This window comes from Miniopterus schreibersii, assembly GCF_964146895.1.
Source record: "Miniopterus schreibersii genome assembly, chromosome: 21".
Classification (NCBI taxonomy): domain Eukaryota; kingdom Metazoa; phylum Chordata; class Mammalia; order Chiroptera; family Miniopteridae; genus Miniopterus; species Miniopterus schreibersii.
In genome coordinates, this window is record NC_138123.1 from 7,351,431 (window position 1) to 7,378,819 (window position 27,389).

General features: G+C 43.4%; 1 protein-coding gene across 15 annotated transcripts in view; it reads right to left on the reverse strand.

Moving 5' to 3' along the window:
* Window positions 1-27,389, reverse strand: part of ENAH (ENAH actin regulator) — a 168,902-nt gene that overhangs the window by 73,489 nt on the left and 68,024 nt on the right. For 2 of the 15 annotated variants that reach the window (XM_081124241.1, XM_081124249.1), the window contains exons 1-2: window positions 12,337-12,425; window positions 1,465-1,573 (exon numbers count right to left, since the gene is read on the reverse strand). The exons of 9 other annotated variants lie outside the window; for them this stretch is intronic. In XM_081124241.1, coding sequence (XP_080980367.1) covers window positions 1,465-1,508 — 44 coding nt within the window. In that variant the 5' untranslated portion in view covers window positions 1,509-1,573; window positions 12,337-12,425. Of the gene's footprint in view, window positions 1-1,464; window positions 1,574-12,336; window positions 12,759-27,389 lie in introns of those variants that run through there. 4 more of the 15 variants (XM_081124244.1, XM_081124246.1, XM_081124251.1 and 1 more) reach the window with 4 other exon arrangements.

Consider the following 27,389-nt stretch of genomic DNA (forward strand, 5'->3'; position numbering starts at 1 on the left):
GAAGAAAGTAAACTATCAGATTCCACATAAGGCTCTACACAAGTTTAGGATTCCTACAAAAATAATCTTCACAGTATGTTGTGCTGCGGTAAAGCTCTGATGTTCAAATTACTTAACTTGAATTTTCAGACAAACTGTACTTGTTGGAAGTTGGCAACCTCACCCCTCTTACAATAACAAAATAAAATTAGTGCTCTAACCTGAAACAACTTGGAAACAGATCTATAAAACCCTTTCTCTGAGCGCAGCATTTTAGTGTACCTTCCACATCAGAACGGAAAGGCTTCACAGACCCTTAAGTGTAGCCAACTACAAAATGCAACGAAAATCTTTAAATGCCCGTTTTCAAATAAAGCCTTGCAAAATAGCTCGAAACCACCCCTCTCGGATTATCAAATGCGCGTGCGGTGCCAAGGGACAGAGAATACCGATTTACTATACCCTATACTGACTGACAATGTTTGCTGCATAGCAACAAGATCCTGCCGTGAGAAACAGCACAGAACTCCCTTTCTGGATCTGCCAGGCCACGGTTAACCCCATCGGGGCTGCGAAAGGATGAAAACCAAATTCGCACAGACTACTCCGAACGTCAGAAGTCTAGTGACGTGAATTCTAAAACTATAAAATCACAAGCCCCAATTCCAGCCTATTTACAACTTGAATGATCCATTGTGCCTCCACCCTCAATGTTTCTTTATGTACTAGCAAAAAACTGTTACTCAGTTTTGGGTACCCTTCTTTCAAAAACATCATGTGCAAGAGTTGTTGTTTTTAAAAATCCTAGGTAACAGCAAAACGCGTCTTTTGTTTCATAATTCCAAAACGAAATAATTTGATTCTTTCAGCTTATTTTCTAAAAATTATAATTTATAAGCAAGGACTATAATTTCCTAACAATTAAAATTTCCTCCCACTTAAAATTTGAGCTATTTTTATGAACTGCCTATAGAGGTAAGCAGAAATCTACTACATCTAAGGAACAACAAAAAAGTTTGCGGTGATTCCTGCCATAACTTTAAATACTTTCATTGTTTTGGGACTTCCCCCTTTCTTTTGAGAAAGTTAAATGGCTGCCAAGCCCACCTAAGAAATAGATTAACTACAAAGAAAATCAATTTACACTGGTGGTTCTCAACCTTTTGGAAGGTGAGAAGGCCCCTTAAAAATTCATTCATTTCTACTTTTAACATACGTTGTCTAAGAAAATGTGATTTAAATGCACTCTGAATTTACTAGCTTTTACATTAATCTGCGCATTACCATAACAGCAGCTATATACCCTGGAAAAATAACACATATGAAAGCTGGCATCTTTGGATTAAAGACAAAGCTTGGTGAGCACAGGGGTTCAAGTACTCTTTAAAACAATGGCACAGCTGGCTCCAGAGGCCACACAGATTGGAAGTTATTAGACTACACGAAAAGTTCAGATCATTTAAAGACGTAGGGTAAAGCACTTACAGGTATGCAAGTGAGACAATGCTGGGTTCGGGTCCAGGTTCCATCACTCACTAGCCTCGTGTTCTCCAGCGGCAAGGGCATTAATGAGGATACCTACCCTGCAGAGCAGCTGTAAGGGTTAGAAGAATAGTGTGTAGAAGTATGCAGCACATTGAGTTTCATTCATTTACCTGTCACTCCAAGCCTCCTACAATCCAGCCCAATCTGCGGTATTTCCCATTACTTCCTATACGAACTCCAAGGGGAGAGTTGGGACGGTACTGGATGGAATCTTAAGGACGGAAAACGAAATTTGAGAAGCAACATTGAAAGGTAAAACAATTAGAGGCCATGTAAAGCATTAAGAGCAAGGTCTCTGGAATTATACAGGATTTGATTTGAACCTCAGCTGTCATTTACCAACCATGGGACTTGAGCAAAGTCACTTAAGCATTCTAAGCCTTGCTTTCCCCCCTATAAAACAGCAATGACACCAATCTCATGGCTTAGTCTAATCCATTAAATGAAGTGACTCACATGGAGCCCTTAGCAATCAGCCTGGCCCCGTCTTTAAATGAGCAACAATAGCTAATATTTATCAACTGTCTACTTATTTTACATAGAGAACATTAGAAGTTGTCATATGTAATTGGCGAGCCCACTAAGTATATACCCAGCGTGAGCAAAGGTTACCCCAAGATTAGCCTTAAAGATACTGCAATCTATAGCCAGGGACTTGCACCCTGTGCCAGACATGTGTTGGATCTTCAGGACTGGGACTTCTGGATCAGTGAGGAAAATTTATCAGCTCTTTGGGACACAAAAGTTAATAATGAAAATATATTTAAAAACAATGAGGTAAGTATATTTTAAATACTTCCATGAAACTAACAATGAAATACAATTTTTCTGAAAGTGGTGTTTTTTTTCCATTTCAGTTATGTTAAAATTCAAAAACTGGTATTTTTTTTATCTTCAGGTAACTTAGAAATGGGCTTTTATCCACTAATTTCTCAGGGTAGATTGTCCTTTCTGAAACACTATTTATAAATTGTGGCTGAGTTACCAGACTAACGTCTAGATAAACAAACAGGTATTAAGTCTTTTATAATAAAAGCCAGAAATAGCGCGTGTGTCACCATTTTTCCGTATAAACATAAATGTTTTAAATACTGAACATACATCTCAAACTAACCTAAAAGAATATATTAAATGAAATAGCAAATGAAGTTTTGAAGAAGAAAACCAACATTAACTTCTCTTACTAGATGTTTAACAAATTATAAAGTTAGAGTAATTAAAAGAGTAAGGTACTAGCACAGAATTAGATAACTAATGAGTCCAGCAACTAAGTGTGGGAATCCAGTGCACAGTGAATGCTGCATTTCCAATCAATAGGAAAGGATGGATTACTGAACAAATGATGCAGACAAATGACTATTTGCTATTTAAATACTAACCTCCCATCTTATTCCAACATAAATTTCAAGTGACTTAAATTTAAACATAAACGAAACCATAAAAGTAACAAAGGAAAATGTAAGTGAACACGTGTAATTTTAGGTTGGAGAAAGTATGACACCAAAGGCAGAGCTGTAAACATAAAGGCTGAGAGGTTCGATAAGAAATTTTAAAACTTCTAAACCAAAACAAACAAAGAACAGGTGACAAATTTACAAGATTTTTGCATCACGCCCCCAATGAACCACACCTCTAGATCCGTCCTTGTGTCGTCTCCTGCCACACTGACCTTGTGACTTGCTTTAGCCAAGACGACATAAAGGGACAGCACACAGAGGTTTGATAAGCACTTGCACAGTGGGGCTCGATCTCACGGTAGGCTGCTATTACTAAGTGAGAGACAGACAGAAAGACACACCACGTGTACCTGACCAAGGAATAAACACGTCTGAGTCCAGGTGAGACCAGCAGAACTGCCCGACCAGCTCAAACATGTTTTACTAGGTCCTGAGGTGTTTGTTACACTACAATAGATAACTGAGACAATATATCTGCACTCACTTATTTAATATATTATAAATCATTACAAAAACCCTCAACATCCCATTGAGAAAATAGACAAAGCACACGAGCAGGTGACTCACACAAAAAAAGAGATGGCCAAAAACACGGGGAGGAATGTTCAACTCGACTAGCAATCAAAGAAATACAAATTAAAACAATGCGATAACACCTTCTGCCTATCAGATTGGCAAAGATTAAAAAGGCTGATAATGCCGAGTTGGCCAGAGTGTGGGGGAACTGGCACTTTCATCCACTGTTGCTAATTTGGTAATGTGTATCAAAAGCTGATAAAATTCCCTTTGATCTGGTAATTTCATTTATTATTCACTCAAATGTTTATTGTGCGCTCACAAAGGCCTGTGCTGGGAACTAGGAATACAGCCAGATGAGGCAGGACCTTAATAATTTGGGTTATTAATTTGGGCTTTATCCTAAGAGCGCTCAGATGCCATTGAAGGCTTTAGCAGGGGAATAACAATGTCTGATTTCCACTTTAAGATCATTCCAGCCAATGCGTGGAAAACCGAGGGCAAGAATGGAAAAGAGGAGACACCATTTGCTTAGGTGAGAGTGACGGTGGCCTGGAATTGAGGGGGGGCAGTGAGACGGACAGAAGTAAACGGAGGTCGACCTGACAGAACCTGCTGATAAAGTGAAAGAAAGGAAAAAATTAATACTTGACTTTCCTTCTAGGAATTGATCCTAAACTATATGTGCAGCTATAAAACATCAGATATGTGCACAGAGACATATATCCAAAGATGTTCACAGTAGTGTTTTTTATAACAAAAACAATGGAAAAAATCTAAAAGTCTATTGCTACAAGATTAAATTAAGGTCATACAAAGTATAGTGAAAATACTATGCAGTTACTTAAAATTATACAGATCTGTATTTAGTAATGAGAATTAGAAGTTACAAAATAATATAGTACAATTTCACCTTTACGTAATATGACCTCACTTTTACTTAAAACATACTCATACACATACACAAGCACATTTATGGCTGTATATATGTATTATAAAAAGTCTAGAAAGCTACACATCAAAATATCAAAATTGTAGATGGTTTGATTTAACATCTTTATACTTTCCATATTTTCTAAAATCTACGCAAAGCCTGTACTGCTTTATCGTGGAAGGAAAAAGGTAATTTAACCACTGATGAGACATCTGAACAGTAATTGGTTCATTTTCTTAAAATACAATGATTAAAAGAAATAAACAACAAAGAAATAAAAATTCCAAGTTTTAAATGAAAACCTACAATTCGTAAATCTTAAATGGTTAAAAATTGAACAGTCACAATTTTACTTGCAAGACTAGTCTAATATGAGGTGAGAATTTGGGAGAGGAGAGGAAGGGACATCTCAGGATTGCGGAACAAAGTAAGACACTCAAATATAACCACTATTTAATCATGATTAAACCTGCACAGAAAGGTCCCTTCACTGCACCATAAAACCACCAATTTGGACTCCGTTGAGATTTGACCTAAAGAAACATTCGTTTTATTTCACTTATGTTCTGGGTTTCTTTATGAAGCTGCTTCCCTACCAAGTTGACACATAAAATGCAGATACCAAAAAAAGACCCAAAAAAAGGAGATTTGAGGACCTGGGAAGCACATTTAGTGATAACCGTTTTCCCTTCATCTCATCGGATGTACTATTTGCCAAGACCAAGTGTTCCAGAAGGCTGTTCCCCCTGAGAAAGTGATGCATGCGGGCCGTGTAAAGACGTCATCAAGGCTACCTCACTCTCCAAAGACACCTGGGATTTGAGATTTCTGAATCTCACCGCCCAGGCTAACGTTTCCTGAAGATTCTGCTGGATGTGCTCGCTGATTTTATCAGTGACTTTAGGCACCCTTACTCATAACAGGGCCCCAGAGATGTCACCCCACCGTGAAGACAGGCCTCTCCAAAACTTGTTCAGGCCTCTCACAGGCAGAGCTAGCAGTGTCTCCACTTCAGCAAGCCCTTCTGCCTGGCTCTGTCTTCGCTCTCTCTTCTTTAGAAAACATGAAGATGTTCATTTAAAATACGAATCCAAAGTCAGAAAAATGTCAGAAGCCACGTAAAGCATACGAGACCTTCTTCTGACTCTAGTTAGTAAGTGAAAATACTAGTCCAAGGACAGGGGAGTGCGAGTTCAGATATAATTCACACACCAAAAAATTCACCATTTTAAAGTATAAAAATCCAGTGGATTTTAGTATATTCCCAAGGTTGTGCAACTATTGCCACTGTTTAATTCCAGGACATTTTCACAACCCCAGAAAGCAAGCCCATATGTACCCATAACGACATTCACTCCCATCCCTCCTTCCCTCTCCCTGGACCCTGGCAACCACTCACCTACTGTCTCTCTACAGATTTGCCTATTCTGGACATTTCCCATCAATGGAATCAGACAATACGTGGCCTTTTGTGTCTGATTCCTTCCCTTACCATGTTTCCATCTATTCCTTCTCATGGACCACAGTTCGATTCTCCACTGATCAATCGATGGACATTTGGGTTGTTTCCACTTTTTGGCTATTACGAATAATGTTGCCATAAACATTTGTGAACAAATTTCTGGGTGGACGTATGTTTTCATTTCTCCTGGGTCCATACCTAGGAGTGGGACTGCTGGGTCAGACAGTAACTCTATGTTTAAGTTTTTGAGGAACTGCCAAACTGTTTCTAAAGCAGCTGTACCATTTTACAAGGCTCTTTATATTCTTAACATAAACCTAAGAGATGTCAGACTTTCGTAGAAGTAGGGGATTTATTCTTATCAAGCCCAATTTATGTGCCAAGTGTTATGCCACAGTTTAATATAATTTCTGATTTAATTTTCCCAACAACTCTGTAATGCAAAAGTTTATAACCATTTTACAGAAGAAATTCAAATCTCAAAAACTATAACTTAGTCAAAAATCAATTAGGAAATGTCAAAATAGGGTTCAAACTCAGGTTGACTTCAAAGCCTACACTCTTTACCTTCCACCATGCAACCTCTACACTTACTGCTACACATCAAAAACATTCTTTGGAAAAGTTACATGCTAATTAAACTTATTAGAAACGTTCTAAAACAAAAGCTTCCCCATGTACAGAAATTTCTAGAAAATACGGATCTCTTGTGTAAATCCACCCACTCACCTAAATCACCTAAGCATTATACAGATTAGCTTTTTCCATCAAAACTGTATGCACTGACCAGAAAAAAAGACACACCTGGAAATCTTCTGCTATGGACTGGAAGGTGCCCCCCCATTTATATGTTGAAGCCCTGTTCCCCAAGAGTCACTTCATTTGGAGATAAGAGCTTTTAGGGGGTAATTAAGGTTAAATGAGATTATAAGGGTGGGATGTTAATCTGACAGCGTTGGTGACCTTGTAAAAAGAGGGAGATCTGTCTCTCTGCAATTAGAGGGTACACCGAGGAGGAGCCAAGAAGGCAGTCTGCAAGCCAGTGAAGAAAGCCCTGTGGAACCCACCCATCTGGCACGGTGGTCTCAGCCTTCCAGCCTCCAGACCTTGGAAAACAGAAGTTTCTGTGGTTTAAGCCACCCAGTCTATGGTGTTTTGTTATCGCACCCCAAGCTGACTAATACAGCTTCCTTCACGAGTATCGTGAACTACCCAATTTAATATTCATAGCAGCTTTATTTATAATTGCAAAAAATAGGAAAAAAGTATTGGTATTCTAAAGACTTGATAAGACTCAAGACAAAGCAGGCATTAAAATGGAATAGAAATAAGCTAAACCAACAGATAGGCATAAACTTACTGCTCAAAAATATTTACAAGTCCCATGATCAAAAAGAGTAAAAAAAACAGAATGATGGCCTTCTATTAATTCAGGGTCTAATGAGAAAAACCAAGAAAACATGGTACCCTCCAAAGGGCTTTGCAGTTACACAAACCTGAATGTGATTCTTTTTGGCCACTCCTTGGCTTTGTGTTTGAGTAAGAAACAAACTCTACACCTATTCCTGTGGCCAAGATGCTGTTCTTGTTTGTTTGTTTGAATTAAATAACTTTATTAACATGGTCTATATGGCAAACTCTATCTTACACCCCCTAATATGCAGCACAGCTTCTAGAACATTGCAGGTACTCCAAAAATTGTGGTTGTTACCATTAGTGAACAGATTCTGGAAAAGAACACTCTAGTCGAAGTCAAAAATTTACATGAGCACCTACTATTTGCTAAATATTTTGCTGGTACCATGATTACAAAAATGCAGTCTCTGCCCTCAAGGAGCTTACAATGAAGAGGGACTGACAGATCCAGGTAATTATAAAACAATGTAATAAATGCTATAGCAAAAAATATACAGAGTGCACAGCAACACTCGGGAATAGCTGGCAGATAAACCAGGGATGACTTCCCAGGTCTGACAAACTTCCCTTTCTGTCTTCTATTCCAGAAAACATCATAATCCCTTATTTGGGGAAGCACCCACTGAGGTCCGGCCTCAATTCAGATTCTCTGTTCTTAACTTTTAGTTCCACTCAATTTCAAAGACAGGAAAGGGAAAGAGGGGGAGCAACTTTAAGTTGGCAGAGGAAGAGTTTAAGTATCCTTTACCTCCCCACAACCACATAAAAATCGAAATCACATTTTTCCAAATACTTCTTACACTCATGATAAACACCGGGTGTTTTACAAGTTATACAATCACCCCAGATCTAAGCTGTGAGTAGGATAAGTAACCAAAACCATCATCCGAAGCCTTGAGTAAACTTCAGCACATTTTCTCCACTGATCCACACTCACTCAAGATTTATCCACTTAATACCTACAATGCAAAACGATGCCTACATGGAAGGCAATGACAATCTTAAAAAATACAAACTTGGCTCCTGCCCCTAAAATAAACCTCTGTGGGAAAATCACACATCCAACAGCTACAAGTATAAATGAAGACCCAGGGGAACACAGACAGTACTCTCTGTATCCTTTCATGGCCATCTCACTTGACACAACTATCCCGTAAAATAATGGAATTATCTCCATTTTTACCAGTTTGCTCAATTCATGAGTCAGCATACAAAACCTGGACCTCCTGAGCCTTGCTTGAACCACACTCTAAAACGTCCAGTGTATCTATCACTACCGTACACAAAGGTAACAAAAATCACAAGTTTTTCAAAGGCTCTAAATATACCCAAGAAAGGAAACGGTAATGGTCGATTTCCTCACCTATAAAATAAGAAGGCTGGACTAGATCTCAGATAATTAAATAAGTGGCATTCCAGGAAACACTGTCCAGTGCCTGTCAAACATTACTAACCACGGCCCTCTTTCCCACCAAGCCCAGAAATGCATCTACATCTGCATTAACATGGCAGCCACTACCAACTATAAGCAAAATGCAATGAACTTGCCATCCCTGAACTAGATGAGACCCAAAATGGTAAAGCTAACTAACCAAAAGTTTTATATAATTAAACCTCAAAACAAGAGGAGTAACAGAATTATATAATACTTACAAGTATACAAAGCACCTTCTCTTCTATTACCATTTGACTCTCACTACCCGGTAAACAATTATCCCAATTTTTATGTATTTTAAACTATGAATCAGTGACATAAGGTGACTGGCTCAAGGTCATCCAGCCAGTAAGCGGCTTGGATGAATCGTCACAACCCTACACCTTTTTACATGAGGAAGTCACCAAGTAGTGAGTGGAATCCTGGACTGTTTACTATTTAATATGGACCCAAGAATGTCAATCCAAAATCATCTGAGCTCTTCTCAGCCAAATGCAACTATATTAGATCAGACACGCTCCTCTTTCTATTTAAAAAAACAAACGAGCAAACAAACAAAAGAAAAAAACTTGAGTAACTTACCACTTGGCTAAAAAAAAAAAAGCAATTATTTAAAAGGCATACACTATAATAATATTACATATGTATACCTGCCTCAATCACAGACCATCCTACACTTTTGAAACATTATATAAATGAAAAACAAACACAGAACCAAAGAAGTTGGATGTTACACTAAAAGTACCAGTTTGGAGGGTCTCAACCCTTCCACTATTTTGTCTACAAAACACACTTTCTCATATTTTAAATTCTCATCTTTAAGCAAAGTATTAAGAAGTAACTCTATACACTGCTTTTAACTTGTGTAGAAGGCCTTTAAGATTGTTTCGGGAATGTAAAGTATTACTCAGTTCCCTTTGTATAGGACTACATTACATCATAGCAGGCACGCTATTCCTAAAATTAAAGTTATCTAAAAGATCTTATCCTAAATACTTAACATATTCATCACACCCTCTCTTCAGAACTCTGACCAACTTAAGCGGCATTCCTATTTCTGGATAGTCTTTAAAACATCAGAACTACTCCTTAATGTAACTAAAATAGATTCGATTTCATAGTATAACATTTATGTCCTACAGTGCTTGAAAGCATTACTGAGACTCAGTCAAATATTTATATAACCTGAAAAGCCCCATCATAAGCACCAAAATATCCCAAAGCTTTCTGCCACCAGCACAAGAACCTTTGAACCCCCAAATCAGACCATCTTACTTTTACAGGTATGGAAGGAAATGGGTACACACCTTACACAAACCACCTACCAAATAATCCAATGCCTTCCAAAGTGAAAAGCTGATCCTCTTTTCTGCTTTTAAATTATTCAAAATTAGCCTACAAAGAATTACTGTCGACTGCTTGAACAAACTTTTCAGACCTGTGGACCATGTTCTATATTTACGCTACTGGAAAGCATCAGTCTGATTCCTCCCTCTCTACATTTTTAATAAGGAATAGAGCAGGAAAAGAGCTAAAAAGTGCAAGTTACTTTTTATCAGAAAAGGCACTTTTAAGTGAAGACATAATTTACCTTCACTTAAAGGTGACAGATTTGACAAGGATACAGAACAGAGATCATGCACTTCACTGAACACCCAAAACTTTAACTTTTTTTTTTTTTTTTGGTTCACAACGTCTGAGTCAGAAAACTACAATCATTTTACTTAAAAACATCCCAGTTTCACCGCTTTACACTGTTTAGTGTTAAGTTTATCCAAAGTTTGGAAAAAACTGATGGCCTCTGATCTGCAAGACCCCTATGGCATTAAATCTTTAAAGGAGAAATCAACAATATAGTGTAGTACCAGTTCTAACATTACATGTATTTTATTATAGTTTCTGAGTTTTCAATGACATTAGTAACTTGATTAAAAAAAAAAACAAAAAAAAAACACACACACAAAAAAACCCCCAATGGCTCAAGTTTTCCAAGCCATATATTGCAAAGATTATGTTTTTTGGTTTGTATGGCATCATCACATTTTAAAGTGATCCATTACATTTGAAAATAACTCGTGTGAAATCACGAAGGAAAAGGGTCACTTATAGAGAAACAGCATTTAACACAGTTTTTCAGGCCACCGCAATCAAGATCTGTAACTTGGAATATGAGAAAAACATTCATTCAAGTCCACAGTAAACTGAAGTATACGGCTCAATCACAAAAAAACTTATTTTTAAAAAATGGGAAAGCGTTCGACCGTGATAGGAAAAGAAAACAGAAATCTAAAGTTTAAAGGGGAAACTACTTAATTTGCGAAAAGAATTTCAATGACATGACATTTTCCTGCCAAAGCCAAGGAATTTGTAGATTATATCATTCAAATCTCATTGTATTACAGTATAAAGGTCTTGGCAACGGTTGGCCATTAATCTTTAACACAAAGGAGATTCAAATCCAAATGAACTGTAAGACTATCTCTTCCAGGACCCAGAAATGGAGTAATTTACTTTATATCCTCAATTGTTTCACCCAAAAGGAAGGCCTAAAGTATGATAACGCAGAATGGATCGACCTTCAGTCTACCAAGTCCCATTTCTCACGAAGTCCTGCACCAACAAACCCCAAAAGAGGTGGTTATGGACACACCACAGGCTTAGGAAAGGCGGGGGGGGGGGAGCCTCCAATGAATGACACACCACACCAGGGACTCTTCCCTAACACAATTGGAGAAACAAAAAAGAAAAATGTCACACCATATGTTTCCTCGTAGCAAGGAAAAAAGCTCGATTACGACGGTGCGTTCCAATCTTGCCTTTGGGGCGGAAAAAAAAAATTAAGCTTGTTTTATTGATCACGGAGGGAAAGGGGGAAGCTGCTGCTGCTGCTGCAATGCAACACGGGCTGCTACAGAGCAAGGAGAGAAAGGGTTTTTGCAAACAAATCCCCCCCCCCCGCGTTCACGCACCGCAAACAACTAACTTATCCCTCGGTCTCCCCCTGAGCGCCCCTCCTCAACCCAACCCGGGCTCCCCCTTCCCTGCCCACCCGGGAATCGCCCCCTTCGGACCCCCTCCCCGGCCACTACCGGGGCACTTCCTACCCGCGGAGATGCCAGATCGCTCAAACTTTTCCCCCTTTTTCAATTAAACACGAGAGTCGTGCCATCGGAGCGCACGGGGGGTTTTCACGGGCAGACGGGGAAATACCTGCTCCCGAGCGGCACGCGCGCCCCGGGTCTCGAACCCCCTCCCTGGCGCCCAGGGCCGGCCGGCGAGGCCGGGGGAGGGCGCCGGGCGCCGAGGGCGCGAGGAAGGGAAACCCCGGGCGCCGACGGGCGTCGGAGGGGAAACGGGGGCCCGTCGGAAGGAGGCCCTGCCCCCCACCCCCCGACGCGAGGGGCTGGGGAGCGTCGCTAGAAAGAAAGAGGAATGGGAAGGGACAAAAGGGGGAGGGGGGAGCAGACCGAGGACCCCGGAGCCGCGCCGGGGAGGGAGGGAAGGCGGGTCCGGGGACAGCGGGGTCGCGGCGCCCGCGGCACAATGGCCCGCCCGGCCCCCGCCCCGCGCCCCGCGCCCGCGCGCCCCTCACCTCATGGTGCCGGCGGCGCCGAGGCTTCCCCAGCAGCCGGGAGACGCGGGAGGCGCCGAGCCCAGGGGGGCCGTCCTCCAGGGGCGGGGACGCGGCGGGGAGACGCGAGACGAGCGGCCGGCGGCTGGCGGGGCGGCCGGGCGGCTACACCATCTCCGCGCACAAAGCCGAGGCGCCGGCCCGGAGGGCGAGGGACGAGGGCGCGAGAAAGGCTGCGAGGGGGCGGAGAGGCCGAGCGCCCGGCGGTCCCGCGGCCGCCGCCGCCGCCGCCGCCTGGTCCGCCGCCGCCTCCGGGAGCTTCCTCGGCCGCCCTCCCAGGGGTGCCCGCCGGGGCCGCGCGCCCGCCGCCCAGGCCGTGTGCAACCGGCAGCTGCGGCAGCCGCGGGAGGAGAGTCGGCACCGCCGCCGCCAGGAGCCCGGGAGGAGGCGGGGCGCGCGGCGGAGGAGCACGCAGGCGCCGCCTCCCCTCCCTCCCCCCTCCCCCCTCCCCGGGGGCGAGGGGGCGGCGCGGGGGGAGGGGCGGCGGGGGGCCGGGCTCCCCAGCAGCCGTCGGCGGGGCCCCGCGCAACTGCGGAGAGCGGGAGGGGCGGGAGCGAGCCGGGCGGCGCGGGGTGGTCAGGCTCTTTGTTGCTTCCCCACCCCGCCCCCTCCAGCCCCCGAGATTGGGGCTGCACCCCGCCCGCCCCCCGCCTCCGCCGGGGGTTCCTCGCCCGGGGTTGTCCTTGGCCGTCCGCCCCCTCCCCGCCGCCTCCGCTCCCCCCGAGGCCGGGGGACCTCCGGGGCCTCCCCCGCGGCCGGGCCGCCGGGACCTCCGCGGCGCATGGATCTCAGGGCACCCGCGTGGGGAGCCGGGATGCGTGACTGGGCACCGGGCCGGGGGCCCCCCGCACGCTCGGGGCTTGTCCTCAGCTCGCCCTGTTGCTATCTCGGGGCCGGGCCCGGGGCCGGCGCGTCGGTGGGCATCCCGGCCGCCCCGCCGCGCCGCCGTGCCCAGCCTTTGCTGCGGGATGGGGGGCGGGCGCGGGCGTAGCCGCGAAATAAAACATGGTCGGCATTGTTCGCGGCGCTCCCTCCGCGCCCGAGGACTCCCTGCGCGCCGCCCCAAGGAGCCGCCGGGCCCGCCGTGCGCGGGGATGACCTCATCCCCGGAGCCGCGGGGAAGCGCGACGCGGCCGCGGGAGGCGCGCGGCCGGCGAAACCCCTTTCCCGCGTCACGAGCGGACGGGGGAATTCCTGCCGCGGGGCGGGGAGGGACGCGGGCTGACGGTAGCGGCTGTAGCTCCACCATCACGCGCGTTCCGTCTCGGAATCGCCTCCTTTAAAAGGCATAGAAGATGCCAACCGCTGGCGGAGCGCATCCGATTCAAGTGGGATGGGGGAGGGCGCAGGGGGTGTCCGGGGGGCCCGGAGCGCATCCAGTCTGAAAGCGCATCCAATAATCAAATAAAAAATTAAACTGGAACCCATTTCGGGCCTCTCCTAATCCTGAGACAGGAAGGGGCTGTGTTTTCTATTAAAAAGACGGCCAGGCGGGAAGAGGTCTGTTGCTAACCGGATTTTTACGACTGGAAGATCTAACCCCAAATGGAAGGCCTACGACCATGACTCCGGGGGAGGGGAAACGTGTTAAAAAGTTTCGGTGCTTTGCTTGAAGATGGGGGCACCGGTTGGCATGATAGATGGGACGACGGTTGGGATCGTTTATACTTCCAAGAGCAAGCTGCAGCCCTGCTTGGTCAACGCCTGATGCGTGGCCCAGTTTTAACTATAAAAAGCTTCCTGAAGTTATTTTCTCCTTGGAACCTGCAGCCTCAGACCAACAGGCCCCCTAGAAGCAGCGACCTGGCGCTTGGGCGCAGAACCAGGGTGGCCTCGGGTCCTGGAAAACGCACGGCGCCTCTGCAACGCCGTGTACTTAACGCTAATTTCCACCCACACGTCTAATTGCGGCTTAACCACCGCGCGGTATTTTTTATTCAAGGAGCTCCAGGCCCTGCGGAGAAAACGGCCTTGCCACTCAAAATGTCCTTGCTGCCCTGTGGCGAGTGGAGACGGGGAGGTACAGACTTCAAGGACTGGATGAGTTAGCGCAACGGGCACTGGAGAACCGCCTAACTACCCTGAGGTCCATTGTCTTCTCATGGATACTGTAATTTGTGTACTTCAAACACACGCACCTCCAATGTTATTCCCCAAATAAACCCAAGAACATTTGCTGTGGAGGCTTTTTTTTTTCTTCCCCTTCTTGGAAAAGCAATAATAAGACATATGGCACCATCTTGGGAAAAGTATTATTAATAAGACATGGTTGACCACAAAGAATTCTCACCAATTTGCCCTCCGTCCATTCATAGCAATACAGTAAATCCAGCGAAGCTTATGTTTCAGGGAAAAGTCTTACAAAGGGCCAAAAGGGGTGGGGATTTTGCTGTAATGACTCCAACTATCTCCTGCCAGAGACAAGAGGCAAGGGTAAAAATTCCTTACAGATGACTCCATAACCTACTTCTCATTTGTGAAAGTTAATCCATCCTGCGCTAAATAAGTGATATATCACATCATCTTTATCCTAACAGCAAATGTTCCAGTGGTACGTGTACCAAATTAAGCAATCCACGTGGAAAAATGCTGTCCTTATTTTCTATGTTTATTAAAAATGTACCAGCCAAGAATTTTGGCCGCCTCCAACCATTTCCAGCCTTCTGGATGGCAGCCCGCCAGCTCACAAGTTGGTCATACCATTGCCTTTGAATTTAGATATTGCCATGGGTGGCCTGACCTCCAAAGTTCCTTCTGCGGAAGGGCAATTTGTTGCCTGAGACAAAATGTTATTGCTTCTTGTCCGTATTTGGTTTTAACAATCAAAGAGAGGTCAAGAGGGAAACTTGAGCAAAGAAATCACAGGCTTATTCTAGTCACAAAGGAAACTTTGTGGAATGTGTTACCATATAGAATAAAAGAATTTTAGAGATGTAAGGAATTTTAAGGCCAGCCCACTCATTGTTCAGAAAACGAAAGTGAGGCCCAGGGAGGTTAGGTAAATTACCCACAGTCCCATTGTGGTGGAATTGAAACTTGAACCCGGAATTTCCAATGATTGGCCCATTGCTCTTTCTACAACCTCATACAACCTTTTTTATGGCATAAGTAAGAGTGGATTAGAGGAGTAACAATGAAAGCTGATTCTCTTCTCATAAACCCTATTTAATAATTAGCTGAGATTGTGTTGGCTTGGTGAGAATCCTTTGAACTTTTTCTCAGAACAGTTGCCGAGTCAGAAGCCCTCATGTAGGTACCCAGATGTTTGAAAGGGGAAAAAAGGAATAAATGAATGAGTGAATGAATGACTGCTCTAATCTAAAGTGAAGAAGAACTATTCATCAAAAGAAATAGACTCTCACTCGGCCAGCGTGGCTCAGCAGTTGAGCATCAACCTAGGATCCAGGAGGTCATGGTTCGATTCCCAGTCAGGGCACATGCCCGGGTTGCAGGCTCGATCCCCAGTTGGGGGCCTGCAGGAGGCAGCCGATCAATGACTCTCTCTCACCATTGATGTTTCTGTCTTTCCCTCTCCCTCCCTCTCTCTGAAATCAATAAATATATATATATTTTAAAAAGAAATAGACTCTCTTAACACTAAGTATATGGACCTGAACTTTTTGTCCTAGAACAGCACCCCAGCTTAATATCCCAGAAGGGGGACTGCTCCACTCCCTAGGCATACACAGCCATTGCAAGTGGGCCTACACATCTGCCAGCAGTGTGCACCCCGGCGCGGATGAAACAAAACGTGTTTGTGGCGGACAGGGTTTTGCTTCAGGAGTGTTGTGAGTCTGGCTGGGAGGGTTCACTCAGAACATGCCTTGTTTAAATTCGTCTGATAGCATCAGTGTGGGCTTGGCCTCCATTTATGGGCATGAGGAGGATGTGTGACTAATGGTACTCAGCAGTCAGAAAATCACTGCTAAGGATTGTAGGCACAGTGTCCCGTCACCCAAAAACAGGGCTCTCCCTTGGAAAATCAGGACTTAAGGTGAATAAGAGGGAAGGTAGCTTGGAGTATATATGATTGTGCATTTTCTATTTATATGGAACAGTATCGTGTATATTTTGTTGGCAATCAGTATAATTTTGTTTGTCTCTCCGAGAATGGGGGAAAAAAAATAATGCAGAACATGACATTCCAGTGGGATTCAAGATATGTTTATTATTCATCTTCTAGCGCTAGCTGCCCATCTATAATCTCGGTTTGGAAATATTATCAGGAGACAGACATGAGAGGAAACTATTTGCCTCTCTGCCATTTGCATTTTTCTTCCATTTGTCATTTTTCTCCCTTCCAAATTAGGATTTATCCAGTTAATTTCATTTCCTCTTCCCCAGGGTCTCTTTTCTTAGTGCTACACTGTTTAAATTTTCCAGAAGATTCCCAAAGCCTGCCCAATATTGGAGTAACAAGAATTGATAGAGGCTAGATCTATAAAAGGCAATGCATTATCCCCACGAAGCTCAGCCGTGGCTGCCATATAAAGAATACGGCAGGTGGGCTTTGTTTCTCAATGAAAATCAAATCACGGTGCTTTAGAAATTAGATTGAAAAGAAGAATCACCCTAATTTAATTCTGAACTCTTATCGCTTATAAAATCTACCTGGTAGCTTGGGAATTAAAACTGGTGGTTGCCCTCTTTCTTGCATTGAGTTGATTTACTTGTCCCATTTACTGTAATCAAACTTGAGAACACCAGTCCATTATCTTATGGGCATTATGATCAGGTGACAGCTCACCTTGGAGTATTTCCTCAAAGGAGATCAGGAGAAAAATTAATAAAGATAATTTTCTGGCTAATCACAGTAGAGAGGAAAGTTATTACCACTAGGATGTATCCTGGACAAGCTGTCTACAATGAATTCACACTGCTTAACACTGTGCCTTTGCTAGCTTTTGTCCACCTTTTGGGTAAGTTCCAAAGCTCATTAAAACCCAATTATTTTGCTCTTTGGAACTCTTGCTAAGCACGGTGACATGGCCAAATTCCAGTTTGAGAAATTATCTTTGAATCTTCGTTTTCTGAGTTTAATATCAAAATTCCATCTCTAGTGAAGTCTTAGTAAAGTCGAAAGGAAAAAGCAGTTATCAGAAAACATAATCTCCTTGTGTGTCACTGGTCTCAATACATTCATTTGGCCTCACTTGTCATTGATACCAACTTACGATGAAGTCGAATGGCGATGCTGAGTGGCCAAATACTGAGTCACGAATGAATTGAAATGAAAATCAAAAGTTAAGGCAGTTAAGGGCAGAATTGAGTCTCATTTCCCAACTCCTCTGTGCAGTGCTCAGACCTCCTTAGATGGAAAGTGACACAGGCAGGCTTCACATTGAGAAAAGGAGCGTCCTTGAGTCACAGGAATGTAAGAGACGAATGGAGCTGACTAGCTAGACAATAATGATATCTGCTAACCTCCTAGGCACTTACATACATTAACTCAATTAATCCCCACAACATTCCTAGGAAGTGGGTACCATTACGGTCATCCCTGCTATACATGTAGCTCACGAAGGTGAGGCACAGAAAGGTTAAGAAACTTGCTCAAAGCCGCACAGCTAGTAAATGAGAAAAGCAGAAAGACCAGTTCCACAAGTCACATGCAACCTCTGTACCAGGTGGCCTCTTCTATTTCACTTTACTTCCTCTGATGAAAAAGAGAAAGAAAAGCCCTGGCCAGTGTGGCTCGGTTGGTTGAAGCATTTGTCCAGTACATCAAAAAGGTGGCGGGTTTGATTCCTGGTCAGGGCAAGTGCTGGAGGCAGCCAATCAATGTTTCTCTCTCACATCGATGTTTCTCTCTCCCTTCCTCTCTCTAAAATCAATTTTTTAAAAAAATCTTTAGCCTGGCTGACGTGGCTCAGCAGTTGAGCATCAACCTATGATCTAGGAGATCCCGGTTTGATTCCTGGTCAGGGCACATGCCCAGGTTTCAGGCTCAATCCCCAGTAGGGATGTGCAGGAGGCAGCCGATCAATGACTCTCATCATTGATGTTTCTCTCTCTCTCCCTCTCCTTTCCTCTCTTTGAAATCAATAAAGATATATATCTGTATATTTTAATCTTTAAAAAAAAATGGAAAGAAAAAACTCAAGGTCCACTTGGGAAATGGAACTAGCATAGTTAGAAACAAAAGAAACAAAATGCTCTCAAGTCGCTTAACCCCTGATTCTGCCACAGGAGGCCACAGCAAGAGCTATATAAATAAACCCCTCCCTTAGGCAGAGATTTGTATCTCCAGTGCAAATGTACCTTGGGCAATGTGGGGACCCAATAAATGACGTACAGTGTGTTTTTAAAGGTGCTTCAGAGCCCGGCCGGGTGTGGCTCAGCGGCTGAGCATCAACCTAGGATCCAGGAGATCGGGGTTCGATTCCCAGTCAGGTTACACGCCCGGGTTGCTGGCTCGATCCCCAGCTGGAGGCGTGCAGGAGGCAGCCGATCAATGACTCTCTCACTATTGATGTTTCTGTCTCTCTCTCTCCCTCTCCTTTCCTCTCTCTGAAATCAATAAAGATATGTTTAAAAAAAAAAAAAAAGGTGTTTCCAAGAAGGGTCTACATTCTCTTTCTTAATGTTCTAGTTATAATCAGAGAGACTAGATAGAGAATGCCATACCCCTTAGGTGACTCGATTGTTATCTTGAGCTTTGGTTGTTTGCAAAGCAGTTGGGCATAAAAGTCATAGTCTAGGGCCCTGGCAAGGCAGCTCAGTTTATTAGGGCATTGTCCTAATACACTAAGATTTCGGGTTTGATCTCTAGTCAGGGCACATACAAGAATCAACCAATGAATGCATAAGTAAGTGAACAACAAATCGATGTTTCTCTCTCTCTCTCCCCCCCCCCTCTAAAATGAATCAATAAATAAAAAATAAATTAAGTCATAGCCTAGCAAGAAACTTACCAAATAAAATCTTTGAAAAAGAGCCATCTGTTTGTTTATGTTCTTGTGAAAGATTATTTTGGGACTTAAGTACTCATTGAAATTTTTCTCATCCGTGGATAGAGCTATAATATTTCAGGAAAAGGCCTGACTAGAGCCCTCTTACCTTAGCTTCCCATTCAGGCTTTCTTGTCTAACTCAGGCGGCCTTTCATATTTGCCATGTTTCTCATCATTAATTTTTCTTTAAATACTTTGTTTTGTGTGGTTTTTATAACGTTGCCTTCACTGAGCAGCTCATCGTATTTGATTTTATTCAGTGTCTCTCACTTGCGAATGATACTTCCCTTCAAAACTTCAGTCTGGTCGCTTCCTTCCTAATCTTTACTTTATTTTCTCTCCTGTTACTAAGAAGATGGTGATACCGATTCGCTTTATTTGAGCTACTTACAGCTCTGGGCCTCTGTTGAGTGTCAAGCCTGGTTTGGCTTTCTTTTCCTGCCAAATGATGCCCAAATTAAGTTAAGGAACAATCCGTAAGAAGGCTGGTCTGTCCCAAGCACTGAACAGTCTGTTTAATTTTGAGAGTTGATGTAACTGGCTAAACTCAGAGTTTATGTCAAGGTTGACTCAATGGATGCTTTGTAGAGCAGCTCTTTTCTAAGACTGGATGGGGGGAATACAAGCAGGGAAGGAAGAATTTAAAGCAATCTAGGGGGTGAGCATAGATGTGTAAAAGTTACCAGCAAGGGGCAATTTGGCCTCTTGGTAAAGGAGCCAGGCGTGAGTTAGGATGAAACCCATGTTTCGCTCCAATCTGAGAAAAACACTGAGGTCATCCCTCCGAAGGGTTCGAGAAGGTCATTCCTCTCAAAGGAGGGAAGAGGGGAGAAGCAGATGTTCTTGGAGGTCTCAGAGCAATATCAAGTAACTGCAGGAGAGACAGAGTTTATCAGAGATCTGCCAAGGCTACGAGAAGGAAACTGAGGACTCAAGACACTTAGGTCTGACTGGAAGTGGGCACCTGAGTCAGGAAGGGGGAAGAATCCGAGCGAATGGGGGGGGTGGGGAGACCTTTACAAATATCGGAGTGCAGTGATCCTGAAGGGGTCCTGGAAATCAACATATACATGCCCTCACTGGAGGACCCCTTAATTTTTTTTCATTAGGGTCCCAAACCACCCTCCTCGGAGTAGATGCCTGAAATTCTCTCATTAAGGCTGACTGTATTCTCGTCCTTGCCACAGGGCAAGAGGCCTATATTAATTACTCTTCTTCAAAAGGTTGTAATGGACAGAAAGCCAGCTTGAACTAAGGAAAATATTTCTCATGTTATGAAACCTCAGGAAAGGCAGGGGTGACCGGCATCTCAAATGGTCAAGACTCTCTCTCTGGTCTTGCATTTTTACATCTTTGAGCTTCGTTTTCTCAGCTTGGCCTCTTCACAAAGCTGTAACCACAGCTGCCAGCAGCTCCTGGCTCACCTCTTAACTTGGCCACCAGAGAGGGACGTGCTCCATCTTAATAAACTGTAGGTGGGGAAAATGGAGAGAAGCCCTGATGGCACTTGGGTCCTTGGGACCTGACCCAAACACTGGCCAGGGGATGAAGGGCTTTGATTGATCTAGCTTGGGTCTCATGCCCAGCCTGAGAACCTCCTAGAACCATACCCAGAGGGAGCGAAGAGAGGCTCCTCAAAAGAAGGGAGTGAATTTTCCCTGAAGATAGTGATAAAACAATTCCAAATTCTTCTGGCTTCCTTAGAAATTCTGCATGTTGCCTTCTCCTCTCCCTTAATTCTAAAACTCCAAGTTTATTTGAGTGGGGAAGCAATGTGCCCAGCTAAAGTCTACATTTCCAAGCTTTCCTAGCCAATGAGATAGGAGAGGATGACTTATGTGCAATTTTCAAGAACTCTGCTTTTTGCCCAAGACCTCTCCATGGGCTGTTATCTCATATTTCAGTGGTTTTAATTTGCATTTATTTCCCTGATGACTAGGGAGATTGAATATCTTTTCATGTGCTTATTGGCCATCCATATATCTTCTTTGTTCTTCATTACTGCTACTGTTCCATGTTTAGGTTCTCATCGTCTCCCATTCAGAATGTAAATTTCTAACTCATCTCCAGTTTAAACCAAGTCATATCCTAACCTTTTCTATGAGCTTTCCACAGAACCCTATTTTCTCAGAATAAAGTTTACACTTCTTAGCATAACATTCAAAATTTTCACCATTTTAGCCACAGAAGATTTTTTAAGACCAATCTCCTACCATTTTTCTTCCCTACCTTTTTTCCCTTGACCCCCTTACCCCACACACACTTGAAACTTAGACTGTCAACCATTCCTTAATCCTGCCATACGTGTTCACGGGTTTGTGGCTCTGGTCATGCTGTACATTCTCCCTGGGTTGTCCTTTTCTCCCCTCTGCACATAAAATGTTCATTCTTAAGACCCAGCTGAAAAGTCTCCTCTTCTGGGAAGCCTTCCCGACCTCCTCAGGTTGAATTCACAGCTATGGGCCAATTCAACGCAGCATTCAAACGGTCAGAGGAAGAAAATCCCTAATTTGGACAAAAACTCCTAAAAAATCTGAAGACAGCCTGGAAGATCATTAATTGTTATGTAATTCCATGAGCAGCTTTTGTTTCAGGGTTAATTGACAGTTAACAGTAATCCTAACGAAGTTCTGGCTTTGTCAGACCTCTGGGCTCATGCCTTCATGTGTGTCTTTTCATGAAGCTATTAATAAATGTTGGCAGTGTGCTCGTGATCCTTCTGAAGCGCTTGGGAAGGATATTGTCGCTGCTGTAGCTTTGTGTATTTTGGGTCTTACAAATGATTTACCACTTACTAAATTTGAAATCTAAATTGTGGATTTGGCTCTTGCTATTGCCAGCCAGCAAATGCTGTAATACTGGGAAGAAATTAAGAAGCTACCAACTTCTTTTTCCAGGGTAATCATGTGGAAAAGAAATTTCTGGATTTATAGGTCAAAAAATATGATACTTGGCATTATTTAAAATTATATTTATCACCTGGCTGGGCATGGCTCAGTGGTTGAGTATCGATTTATGATCCAGGAGATATCCGTTGGATTTCCAGTCAGGGCACATACCCAAGTTTTGGGCTCGATCCCCAGTAGGGGGCCTGCAGGAGGCAGCTGATCATCAATGACTCTCATCATTGATGTTTCTCTCTCTCTCTCCTTCTCCCTTCCTCCCCCTGAAATCAATAAAGACAGCAATTAAAAAAAAAAAAAAAGATATTCGTCATATCCTATTTGGAAAAAAATTCCTTCATCATATATTTTCACTTGATACACTTGAGTAAACAACTTTTTTTAAGATTATAAATAGTGCAAGTTACAACTTCAGTAATAACTACTGGATTTCTTTCCTTGTGACTATACGGCTAAATATTAGGCTAAACTATCATTCTTCTTCCTTTTGTCTCCCCTCAAACTTGAAAATAAGAAAAAAAGATGATACAGAGAAACATAAAGACATAAACTTATAGGAAAAGGCAAGAATGTGCTCTTGCTACTATATTGTAGATTTAGACAGAAAATGGTGCAATTTTCATTATCACACCTGCTAGCAAAGTTAGTTGAAGCAACCCAAGTGTCCACCAGTAGATGAATGGATGAACAAAATGTGGCATAGGCACACAATGAAATATTATTCAGCCTTGAAAAGGGAGGAAATCCAGACACATGCTTCAATATGACCTTTGAGGATATAATGTTAAGTGAAAGAAGCCAGTACAAAAAATGGTAAATTTTATGTTATGTATATTTTACCACAATAAAAAAAAAAAAGTAACACCTGTCAGTGGAAAGTTTAGGGACCCCTAGTGACACTTTTTTTTCAAAAGGTCTAACTCACGACCAATTCAAATTCTCTGACCAGAGCATTAGAAGTCAAGAACAAGTGCTCACTAGCTCTCCAGAATATCCTGTTTTGTTCCACTGATTATAGCACTGGCTTAGCCAGTAAATTACATCTTTATTTCTCACTCACAAATCAACAGAAATTATGAGTGGAGAAATAGGATTTGGGCATCCATTGAGAGTGTAATTGCGTTGGTAACCTGAACTCCAGTGAATACACTTAGCAAGTCAGGAAACTGCTGGCTACTTTTTTTCACTCGTTGTAAAATGTCTGTTTTCAAACTTCTCAGGTGTCTTTGAACTCTTTTCGAAAAGTATGATACACTTTATTATAGACCCATCTATAAATTTATTTGCCTTCAAAGGCAAATAACGTTGATGGATGCCCCCCACACACCTCCAAAATTTTGTCATTTGAACCACCTATATACATTGGGTTGCAAAACAAGAAATGGAGACACATACTTGACTTAATTATAATGTTTGCCCAACACTCCTAACCTTGTTTGAAGGAGAGGTTGCCTTGCTCAGTGGAATGACTTCTTAACAATGAACCATTCATTCGCTGGTGATTGCACCAGAAGGAGAGAATTACCAGTTCATCAAAGTAGCTTTTTAAAGCAAGAAATTTGACTTTTGGGGGTGAGGAAGGCTGGGTACAGGTAGGGGGGGAAGGAAATTGGATCTAGATTAATTCAACCTGGGCCACCCAGGACCTAAAAGCCAGTTCTAAACTGAGGTCTTCTATCTGAGTTCTAAACTGGTGGCCCTATTCCTGTCTTTAATAAACGGTCATCTCACCGAACAGAGCTTATACCAACGGAGGCTCAATATGATCAGCACAGCAGAAGGAACAAAAGCTGTGTGGGCCCAGCAACTTTCATCTCTCTGTCTAGAAGCCATGGTAGAGACAGGACCTGAAGTGGTTAAGGAGAACACACACAATCCTCTTCAGAAGACAGTTTTTTCTCCAGAATTGTCTACATAGCATTGTTCATCTGGGTTGAATTCTCCTTAAAATAAAACAACTCTGTTCAGGGAACTCTTAGAACAAGGAGAAATTTGTAACATTGCATAGAGTTATTAAGCAAAATTAGCCATGGGTTTTAAGGTAGGGAGAAATGAGCTTTTGAATGACAATGACAATGACAGACAGTTCTGGCAGACGGCCAACTAGAATGTCGACTTGACCTTGGAAGAAGGAACACCGATGGAGAACAGCGAGATGAGCCCCCATGAAAGAAGGAATGGGCAGACCCCAGCCACTAACTCAAGCATTTCACCCACATTTTGTGAGGTGAGGACTGAAACCATCTCTCCCCGTTCCCACAGCTTGGACACAAGGACCCAACCCCCCTCCTGTCTACATTAGCATGACTTTATTATTCCATCGTGTTTATCAGAATTGCTTTACTCTTCCAGGAGGCACTTTCACAGGCAAATAACCTGAGCCTTCATTATAGGAACTTCCAACATTTTCAATAGAAACAGTTTCCGCCCAAAGACTCTTTGAAACCCTGTCTCAAAATCCTTACTTTGCTATCCCCACCATTACACGACAATCTTTACCAACTGCACTCAAGCCTCCAGATTGAGAGACCTGCCTTAAACCAATCTTCAAAGTCTCAGTAAACTCTGGCCTGGCCTTTCATCCTCTGAAACTCTACCAAAGCCCTTTGGAGGGAGTGCTCTCCCTCCCCGAAGCAGCGATAAGCTCAGCTTTGTCTTATCAACAGGTTGTGCTATTTAGGGATCTAGCGACTGACATTCTAACTGTGCACACTACCTTAGAAGCTTAGTTGACCCTCACTAGTCACTTTAATGGGTGAAAATAAAATGTTTTACATAGCAATCTAGCATTTTACAATTTACAATACACTTTCCCATGTGTTATCTCATTGGGCCCATTTACCACTATGAGACTTAAGGAGGGTAAATACTGATATCCTGACCATTTCACACATGAGCACACAAGCCCAAAGAGGGGAAGTGATTTATTCGAGGTTAAGCAGCCAATTAAAGGGCAGAGTAGAATCTTTATTCCAGGTCCCCTGGATTCAAATGTTGACTATAAACCTGCAGAGGTCATAATTCCAATATTTAGCATTTAAATAGGAGATAAAGCATTTTCCTAAATCTTAAAGAGCCAAAGTATCTTAGCTTCCTAGAACTACTGTAACTAAGTGTAAATATAGTATTGATCACTATAGGCACAATGCCCTGCAGGAGATGGAGGTGGGATTCCCAGTCGGGGCACATGCCCAGGTTTCGGGCTCAATCCCCAGTGGGGGGCGTGCAGGAGGCAGCCGATCAATGACTCTCTCCTCATTGATGTTTCTCTCTCTCTCCCTCTCCCTTCCTCTCTCTGAAAGCAATAAAGACATATCTCTATTTTTTTAAATGTTGCTTGTGTACTAAATTTGTTTCATGACTCACTAACAAACCCATGTTTTAAAAAAAAACCTGATCTAGAATATATACCGAGGAGTGAAATTGCTAAATCCCAGTTATAGGCATATTCAACTTTACAGCAAAATGCCAGATTGTTTCCCGAAGTGATCATGCCACTTTACACTCTTACTAGGAACGTGAAAGAATTCCTGTAGTTTTACAGCCTCTCCCACGCTCGGAATTGCCAGAAGCCTTCATTCTTGCGAATCCGGCAGGTGTAAAACAGCATCTCACTGCGGCCTGCGTCTGCAATTCCCCGAGAAATAACACCTTGGCTATCTTTCTATTTATTCACCTCTGTGAAATGTCTATTCAGATCTTTTGCCCATTTTTCTGCTGGGTTTTTTAAACATGGCCCTTGTCGCACAATTCGCATCACATCCTATGATCCAATTTTACAGCATAGCCTGAGTCCACTGTGCTTGGACAGAAATGGTCATGCCTCCTGATCCTGGCTTCTGGCCTGTTCTTGTGACACTGTTCAGATTCCTGCTTTCCTTCCAAAGTCACTGCCCTCATCTGAGCGTCCACTGTCTCCACCCTCCAGCACCCCCTACGATTTCCCTGCCCTCACTGAGCAGGCCCAGCTTTCCCTCCGATGCCCCCCTTGCCTTTTCTCCCTTTGCCCACTCTTGGCACCAGCATGGAAGCAGAGAGTGGGCAGGAAACCCTTCAATGTCAGCCCATGAGACGCCAAGACAAACAGGACAGATCTCTTGGAAGCACAGACTTTCAGCATCCAGGAATAAATGAGTGACAAACCAAAGGCTCCACATCTGAAAAGACCAGGACCGTAGACACTCGGAGCCAGATTCTCAGGATGAATGACTGGAGAAAAGGGAGGAAATTCTCAGAAGCGGGCATATGCTCCCCTGTTCATACATTCTTCCTGTCAACACCTTTCTGGTTGAAAAGAAATAAGAAAGCTGGCCTTGAGTTTCACTCTGGTGCTTTGTAAGATCAAGCAGGAATCTCACATTCTTTCCTTGCCTTCTATATTTCTTTCCCTCCTCCCCTGCCCTCTTTCTTTTAAAATTCAGATCACTTAAGAGACAAGGGTCATGGCTAAAAATAAATCCTCACTTTCCTGAGCTACCTATGATGCTTTCTACTGTAGTCTTAGGTCTCCAGAGTCAACACTCCAGACACACACAACGTGTGCATGCACACTTGCAAAATAAACCCACAGTTGACCAGCAGCTTCCAGGAGCCTGGGGTATTGCTATGGCCTGTGTCCTGGACTTTTCCAGGGGCCGTTCACCCAGACTGCTGTCGTCCTTCCATATCACCTGTCGTCCAGGCACCTCAGCTGGATTTGTAGCCAAACATTGACACACACCTCCCCGAGGAGGTCAGTATTAGCAACTCTGTTTTTAACAGCAGGAAACCGAGGCCCAACAAAATGAGGCCATTGCTGAGTGTCTGGGGAAGTTTCTAGCCAAGTTAGAAATAAAATTTATTTTGTGTAAAAACCAGGAATGCATACTTTTATCTGTTTTTCTTTGGGCAGATGCCAAAAGACCATCAACAGACAGAGGGTAAAAACAATTCAGTGGGCGACATAAATTCAGTGATGCCGGCTCAGGACAGAGCATATTGGGAATGAACACTAGCAAAACAGTCCTCTCACCAAGCTTCATAACTCCAGCAAGTTTGTGGATTGGGGTTAACCGAGGCTGGAATTCCAGAACTCAAGCTTCCCAAGTGTGGTGGGCCCAGGGACTTTCTGTTGATTGGATGGGAAACCTTCAATATCAGCATTCACGTTCGATTCCACC